Genomic DNA, 8,407 nt, shown 5'->3' with positions numbered 1-8,407 from the left:
TTTTGTTACCCCCCTCGTACCATTGTAAAACCCACCCTCCGCTGCCGAACCACCTTTTTAAATCCACCCACCCGTTGCCACCGCTGCACCACCTTTTTAAACCCACCTACCCACCCGCTGCTATTGCACCACCTTTTTTTTAAACACCCCCCTATCCGTCCATCGTCACTGTTACCCCTTATTAACCTGGTGGTCCAGCATTTATCCTTCCCTCATCTTATTTCTCGGCTAGCGGCGCACAAATCAGCAGCATGGACGTCAGGTGCAAGCTTTATGCTCTCCCGCTCAGCCCCGCGCTGCTTTCTGAATGGCTGCCGTAGGTTCTTGCGGACTCGCGAGAACTTACGGCAGCCATTTGGAAAGCAGCGCGGGGCCAAGCGGGAGAGTGTAAAGCTTGCTCCTGATGTCCATGCTGCTGATCTGTGTGCCGCTGGCTGGGAAATAAGGAGGAGCCCGGAAAAGCGACGGCTGCAAGCACCGTCTGCAAAGTAGGTGCCGTGACAGGCAGTGAAGCCAGCTGGAGCTGCTGGGCCCTTGAGAAGGGGATGGGTGGGCAGGATTGGGGTTGGCTGGCTGGCTGGTTTGGGGCTGGCTGGCTAGTTTGGGGCTGGTGGGTTGGCGGGCTGGCTGGCCTGGGGCTGGCTGGCTTAGGGCTGCCTACCATTAAACGTGCCCACCACTAGATATGCCCTGTACCCTGTCCCGGGCTACTACTAGACCACCAGAGGGGGGACAGAGTACAGGGCACACTATTTGGTTCAGAATTTTTTTTTCTTGGTTTTTCCTCCTCTAGAGGTGGGTGCATCTTATGGTCAGGTGCATCTTATGGTGTGAAAAATACGGTACTATGTTTTCTTAAACCTGTATAAATACTGGATTCACCAAACCAAACAGCTATGGAGACTTGATGTAAGGAATCTTGGATATTCGTCTCATCTGTGGATTCCAAGGGTCAATTTCTTGGTTGGTAAATATTGGATTCTTCCATTTCCTTTTAGTATTTTGTTATAGGTCAATAAAAAAATATAAATAAGTGAATTGTCATTCAAAAACTTGCAAAGACAGACATTTAAACATTTGCCCGTCTCCTGATTCTGGCAAACATTTAAGAAAACCTGTGCTTAACAGCAAAATAAAATGAAAATCTCTTTCCCTGTGCTGAGAAACTGGGGGAAAGGTTCATGTCTTATAAAAATTGTCCAATCTGCTACTTTTCCTTTGCTTACTACAGTAGTCCTGAGTCTGCTGGGCCAAATGTTCTTTTCCACTTGCAGTCCTTGCTGACCAGATCATGCTAGCCATATCTCTGACACTGGAACCTGTTTTTGAAATAAAAGAGCTTGTGCCTGACTTGGAGCACTGAAGTGTCAGAGTAGCGGAAATTTTCATACTCTTTCTCTTTCGCATTTTTCATCCAGGCTAGCTTGAGCTTTGAGCTATGGTCCACGATGACATCATCACAAGAGCCCACATGAAGAATCCCCAGGCCATCATAAAAAAACTCTGAAATGGTGCAGGGTGGGGGTGGGGGAGAAGGAGAAACAGAGAGATGTTAGGGAGTCTCAGAGACCACTGACTAATACTACCCATACATGATATACAAATTTAAAAAAAAAATTAAGGTAAAGCTACATATCAAATGGTTTAGAGGGGCATTTTTGATATGACATCTAAATCCGAGTTTGGATGTTTTGTGGAAAAAATCCAGTAGTGAACATGATCATTTTCAAAACAGGAAAATGTCTATCTTTTTGTTTTGAAAAGGGCCATTTCTTAGATATGTTTGTGTACAGTATTTTCCCAGTATTCAACTGGCAGTGGTCAGCATTTTATAAAAGGCTAAATCACTGGCTAAATTATGCCTAATATTCAGTGTTGAGCCATGTCTGAGAAACAACACTGAATATTGGGGCATAATGCTGCCCGGAGCTTATGCAGGCCCAGCTGATATTCAACCAGGCTGATATGTCTGGGCATAAGTATTTTTTTTTTTTTTTTCAAAAAACACATGCCCCCCCAAATGCTTCCTCCCTCCTTCCTGAGGCAAAAACCCCCCTCCCCCCAGTGTGTAGGTAGGCCCCCCTCTGGGCTTACCTACATATATAGTAGTACAGTGAGGGTCTTTAGGCGCAGGAGTACTACTGCCCTCTTATAGCAGCTTTTCAAAATGGCTGCTGCAACCTTTTCCAGCAGCTCGCAGTACTGCATGAAGTACTGAGAGCTGCAACAAGAGGTTGTGACAGCCATTTTGAAATACTGAGGTGAGGGGAACTGCGATCCTGCCCTTGAAAACCCCCGCTGGACCACCAGATATGTAGGTAGATCTGGGGGAGGTGCCTACCTACACATTGGGAAGGGGTGGGCAGGCAAGAGGAGGGTTGTTTTTGCTGCAGGCAGGGAGGAAGGACGCATTGGTGTGTGTGTGGGGGGGGGGGGGCAGGAGAGGGCTCAGGGTTTTGAAAAAAAGAAAAAAAAATACTTATTTGGGCCTCAGCCCGATATTCAGCTAGGGCTCACATAAGACAAGCAGCTGAATTTAGGACAGCTTTAAAGCCGTTCTAAATTCACTCACTTACCTTATGCAGGCCCCACTGAACATGGACAATGCCTGTATAAGCTATGGCTCCTTCCCAGTACCACTCCCTGGCCCACCCATGACCAGCCCACGTTTTGGAGGAGCCATTTCGAGCTCAGTGGCACTACCTAGCTTACTGCTGCTTAATATCAGCAGGTTGGTTGCTGATCGGTGATTTAAGTGGGCCAGAGCCTCTCTGGCCCACTTAAATCACTCTGAATTTTGGGCCTGGTGGGTCTATCTTTTCATTTTTGAAAAGAAAAAAACCCCACATAAAACAAGCAGTTGGGATGTAGGAGGGGACAGCATTTTTACTAGACTGGCCACACAGACATCCCAGCAGAGCAGTGGGTCACATAAAAAGTCCCAGGTACACATCTCAACATAACCACCTTATATTGTATGGTGAGCCCTTCAAAACTCACCCAAAACCTACTGTAGCCCTTATGCCTGCAGGTGTCACCTATATTAAGTACAGTAGATTTCAGATGGGTTTTAGAGATGGACCACTGGTCTGACCCAGCAGCGACAATTCTTATGTTCTTATGTAGGAAAAATGTTTATTTTCAGTTTAGTGATCAAAATGTGTCAGTTTTGAGAATTTATATCTGGTGTCTATATTTTGCACTATATTTGTCTATTTTTCTATAGTTACTGAGGTGACATCTTTGAAAACCCCCCAAATATAAATGATAATTAACATTTTCTCTGCATATAGGGTGTTTTGTGTTTTTCTAAATTTTATAGTTACCATTATGAAATAAGATATTGTGTGTACATAAGAAAAATGAATGGAAGAAATTGGGGGCGGGCAGGGCTAGGGTGGGATTGGGGGTGGGGCTAGGCCGGGACAGAATATTAATAGATGTCCCGTTTTGATGAAAAAAAATAAATGGTCACGTTAGCCATAACATCTAAAGCTGTCATAAGGGTTGGTATGTACTGTTTCATTTATATCTCTGGGGAATGGGAGGGAGTCAGTGACCGCTGGGAGTGTGTGGAACAGGTCATACCTTAATCCTTCAGTGAGCATCTGGTCATTTTTGGCGCTTACTCGTTACTGAAAAAGATCTAGCCTCAAGCTTCCAACTTTTGCCCTGGACATTTTCTTCAATGTTCCATTATTGCAGAAAAAATATCCAAATCATAAGCCCACCTTAGTCCTGCTCAAAACCACATCTCCAACATGCCCTCTTGAGATTTAGATGCACTGCAGATGAACAGCATAGAAATCCGTCCACAAAATGGGTTTCAAAAATAGTAATTTGGATGTCTTAGTGAGAAAAATCATCCATCTGCTCTGTTATGCCACTTTTTGGACATTTTTTTCTGTTTTGAAAATGAGCCCCTTAATGTAATAAAAGGCAGGCTGAGCCAGTCTGGGTATTACCCAATGCATTATGGAAGCTGGTAATTTTAATTTCCTCAATTGAAAGCAGGAAATAGAAGTTTATAACAGAGTTGCACAGTCACCCGGTTCCAAAAGGGACAGAACTTCCAGGTTACCCAGTTCTAGGAGGAATCTTGGAGGCCAGTCTTGGATTTCTGGCAAACCTATTCTGATGCATTATGGGTAGAATCAGGGACTAGAAATATCACACCGCTTTGGAATGCAAGTTTAAAACCAGGACTGGTCAAAAAGTCTCCCTGCTGGAACTGGGTAATTTGGTGACTCTGGAGGGAGAAAGGATTTATGGAGGTAACTCTATATAGGGCTCCACAATTCTGATCCCTAAAAAGTGAGCACTAAGCCAGTATTCTATAATGGTCAAATTGTGCTCCATAGCCAGTACAGAATACAAGCTAAAATCACCAAAATGTGCCCAAATGAAGCAATTGTTCTGTAAAGTATGCACTAAAATAGCATTCCCCTGATCCGCCTAGACTGCGCCCACATGTATCCTCTATTGCAGCTATGTACCAAAGGATTTAGACACCAACTGTTCAATATTCAACACTATTTAGCCGGCCAGGAATCGCTCCTGGCCAGCTAAATAGCCAGCTATTTCCCACTGAATATTAGTGGTTAGCCAGCGTAACGCTATCTCCTGATGAATATCCCAGTCAATGACTAGCCCAGTCTAGGGTTACTATATTTGCCAAGCCAAAAAAGAGGACGCTTGATCCCACTCCGCCCCACCCCGCCCCCTGTCTCACTCACAGTGCCCAGCCCCACCCTTGCCTTCCGCTAGTCTCCCTCTAAACTATCCCACCTCTCTGGCGCAACCTCTCACTCTCTAGTTCCCCCATCCGGGCCACCCTGGAGTCGGGTCTGGCTCTCTTGAGCCTCCCTTGTCCCTAGTACCTTCTCCGGGGCTGCAATTTAAAAAACTTTGGGCAGCCGGCAGCACAAGCAACGTGATCCTTCTGCTGTTGGCCTGCCCTGAAGTCTTCACTCTGCAGCGTCCCACCTATGCGGGAACAGGAAGAGCTGCAGAGTGAAGCCTTTCGGGGCAGGCCAACGTCAGAAGGATCTCATCGCTAAAAGCTGCTGGATTTCAGCTGACTGAAGTTTTTAAATTGCAGCACTGGAGGAGGTACTAGGGACAGGGGAGGCTCAAGAGATCCACACCTGACTCTGAGCTGGGGACTAGACTGGAGAGAGTGAGTCCAAAACCTGGACAAACGCCCTTCAGCCCAGGAAACCGTCCAGACACCCAGACAGTCCTCTAAAAAAATGGCATGTCCAGGTATATCTGGACGTCTGGTAACCTTAGCCTAGTCAGCGTCTATATACCAATTAGTGCTAATTTTGTTAGAATGCGCTAGTGCAGGGGTGCCCACACTTTTTGGGCTTGCGAGCTACTTTTAAAATGACCAAGGCAAAAAGATCTACCAACAATAAAAATTTTAAAAAAACACAAAGCACACTGAAAAGCAGAGAAAATGTTAATTATCATTTATATTCCGGGTTTTTTTCAAAGAGGTCAAGGCAGATGACTTTATGCAATGTCACCTCAGTAACAACCATACAAAAATAGACAAATATACCCCCCTTCCTTTTTATTAAACCACAATAGCAGTTTTTAGTGTTGGGAGCTGAGCTAAATGACCCGCACTGCTCTCAACGTTCATGGGCTCCCTGTGCTAAAAACTGTATTTGCGGTTTAGTAAAAGGGGGCTATAGTGCAAAATATAGTCAGCAGATATAAATTCTCAAAACGGACACATTTTGATGACTAAATTGAAAATAAAATAATTTTTTCTACCTTTGTTGTTTGGTGATTTCATGAGTCTCTGGTTGCACTTTCTTCTTCTGACTGTGCAGCCAATATTTCTTCCCTTCTTTCAGCCTATATGCTTCCTCTCCTCCAGACCTCATTCCCTCCCCAAACTTTTTATTACTCTCTCCCTGCCCTTTCTTTCTCTCTCTTCATGCCTCCTTTCCTTCCTACTCAACCCCATGGCCTGGCATCTCTCTCCTTTCCTTCTATCTCTTCCTCCCCTGAAGTGCTCTGGCATCTCCTCTCCTTTCTTTCTCTCTGGTCTGACATCTATCTCCTTAATTTCCCTTCCCTCCCCCCATGCCCTGGCATCTTTCTGCTCTCCTTCTCTTCTATCTCTCCTCCCTCCCTCCATTATCTGGCATTTTCTCTCTTTCCTTGCCCCTGGTCTGGCATTTGTCTCATTCCCTTCTCTCTCCTTCCATGGTCTTGTTTCTCTTTTCTTTTCCTTCTCTTGGAAGCCTGTGGCATTTACTGTGCTTCTGCTGCCGCCTCCGTGTTTGGTAGCCAGGCTGTAGGTAAAGGGCGGCATCACCCCACACGTTACAATGTCTGGTTTGGACCTCTCAGACTTGCCGGCTAGTGGCCAAGCAATAGAGATGCATTATAATATTTTTTGTTTTATTTTTAATCCCTACTTGCCCTGCCTTCTGGAGAAGCCCCAGTGAAGGAACTTGCCTTCTCTCACTCTGGGTATGCTGGAACATGCCTTCTCTGGCTCTGGGGATGCTGGAGCCAGGAGAGGGTGACAGAAAAATATGTGGGGAGAACGGCACTTACCCATTTATGTTCGGCAGTGCTCTCCTCGGGGGCGGACATGAGCGTAAACTTTGCACAGGGAGGGAAGGTGACACTCAGAGCATGGCTGCCGTGTCCTGCCCCTGCTCCTTCGGCAGTCCAGATACTTGCCGCTGTGGCCGCCGCTGTGGCTGCAGCCAGCTACCAAAAGTGTCACGCCCCAAGGCCAGAGTTTGCAGGGTGTGTCATTCCTGTTTCGGAGCACGCGTTGTTAGAGGAACTGAACCCAGGCGGGGGGCGGGCTCTAACACTGCGTGCGCCAGCTTCCCTTCTCTTCTGAAACAGGAATGACATAATTTCCTGTTTCGGAGAAGGGAAGCCAGCGCAGGCAGTCTTAGAGCCCCACAGCCTGAGTTCAGTTCGCTTGTGGGCAAGAGGGCAATGAGTGAGTGGAAGGGAGGGAAGCTGTCTTCACCAGGCAGTCAGGGAGCGGAAGGCTGATCGGCCAGTAGATTTTGAAGGCAACACGAGTCTATCATGGAGCCCGGGATAGGCTCCGCGATCGACTCACTTTGCCTTGGCGATCTACCAGTCGATCGCGATCGACCTATTGGGCACCCCTGCGCTAGTGCTTACTGCAGCTTAGTTAAAGGACCACTATGTGAGCTATTCTGTAACTGTGCACGCCATTTAAAGAATTAAAAAGTATGAAATCAGCAGCACTGGACCTGGCATTCAAAAAAACTTTCGGCTGATGCTAAGCTGTGGTAAAAAGCGGCCTTAGCGTGCCCTTACATGGGTTTTTCCCCACAAGAGGCTATTTTTACCACAGCAATAAAATGATTGATTTTCTATTCTTTGCATTAATGGCTATGCACTAAAGCTGTCATCAGTGCGCAACCATTAAAACCAATTACCGTGTATTTACTGCCACCCATTCGGCATGCAATAAAGGCTTGTGGCAATCCTGCACTAATCAGTTAGCATGCGGAAATGTAGGTGTGCTAAGTGATTAGTACAGGAATGCCCATACTCTGTCCCCTAACACACCCTCTCCATAGAAAAAGTAAAGAGGGGAGGCAAGATGGCGTCAGGAGCAGGACGCTGAGAGAAGCACTCCCGTCTTGAAAGGAAAAAATTTCTTTATTCTACTTCTAAAACGACAATTTCATGCCTAAAAGAAGAGGGAAACCGAGGGGTATCCCTCCACCTACCCCGGGCTTCTCGACGCCGAGGCAGACTGTGATAACAGCATTCACAGTCCCCTCTTCCATGTCGGGCGTTTCCGCTGCTGTGGAATCGGGAACCCATAGCTTGGACGGCGAGATGTCGCTCTCGTTGAGCCCGCGAGGACCGCATACCCCTCCCAATCCCGGAGAATCTTCGCTGCAGCGGAGCTGGCGGGAGGGCTCCCCCGGAGTGTGGGGTGAGGCTTGCTCTCTCTCCGAAGTTGACCCGGAAGTGGAACATGCAGCAGACACGCTGACCCCGACGTTGGAGAGGCAGCGTTCTGGGGGAGAGGAGCCGTTGGTGACCGGCGGTGGGGAGATTGCAGGAGCCCAGACTTCCATCTCTGGAGCAGGAGCCGTGCTTGGGTCGGCTGGTGTCCCCCTCCTTGGACCGTTGGTAAAACCACAGGCTGTTACTCTGGACTCCATTTGGACTGCAATTGAGAATCTTCACCTGGTATGTTCTAACTTTGTTACTATGACCCAGAATTCTACCTCCAGGATAAGCTCCTTAGAGACTATTACTCAGCAACACCAAGTGGAATTAAAAAACTTAGATAAAGCAACAACAGAGACTAAGAATCTAATTACTAAACAAACAACAGAAAAAATGATGATTTTGAGGAAGATTGAAAACCTGG

General features: G+C 46.9%; 1 protein-coding gene across 5 annotated transcripts in view; it reads right to left on the bottom strand.

Annotated features, from left to right (window-relative positions):
* Positions 1-709: 709 nt before the first annotated feature.
* The window catches only part of B4GALNT1 (beta-1,4-N-acetyl-galactosaminyltransferase 1), a 284,601-nt gene continuing 276,903 nt past the window's right edge, over positions 710-8,407 (bottom strand). For all 5 annotated transcript variants that reach the window (XM_033935405.1, XM_033935407.1, XM_033935408.1 and 2 more), the window contains one exon: positions 710-1,503. In XM_033935405.1, the coding sequence (XP_033791296.1) occupies positions 1,295-1,503 (209 nt within the window). In that variant the 3' untranslated portion in view covers positions 710-1,294. The remainder of the gene's footprint in view (positions 1,504-8,407) is intronic.

This window comes from Geotrypetes seraphini, chromosome 3 (genome assembly GCF_902459505.1).
Source record: "Geotrypetes seraphini chromosome 3, aGeoSer1.1, whole genome shotgun sequence".
Taxonomy (NCBI): Eukaryota; Metazoa; Chordata; class Amphibia; order Gymnophiona; family Dermophiidae; genus Geotrypetes; species Geotrypetes seraphini.
The sequence above is the reverse complement of the archived record's forward strand: the minus strand, read 5'-3'. Positions and strand labels throughout refer to the sequence as shown.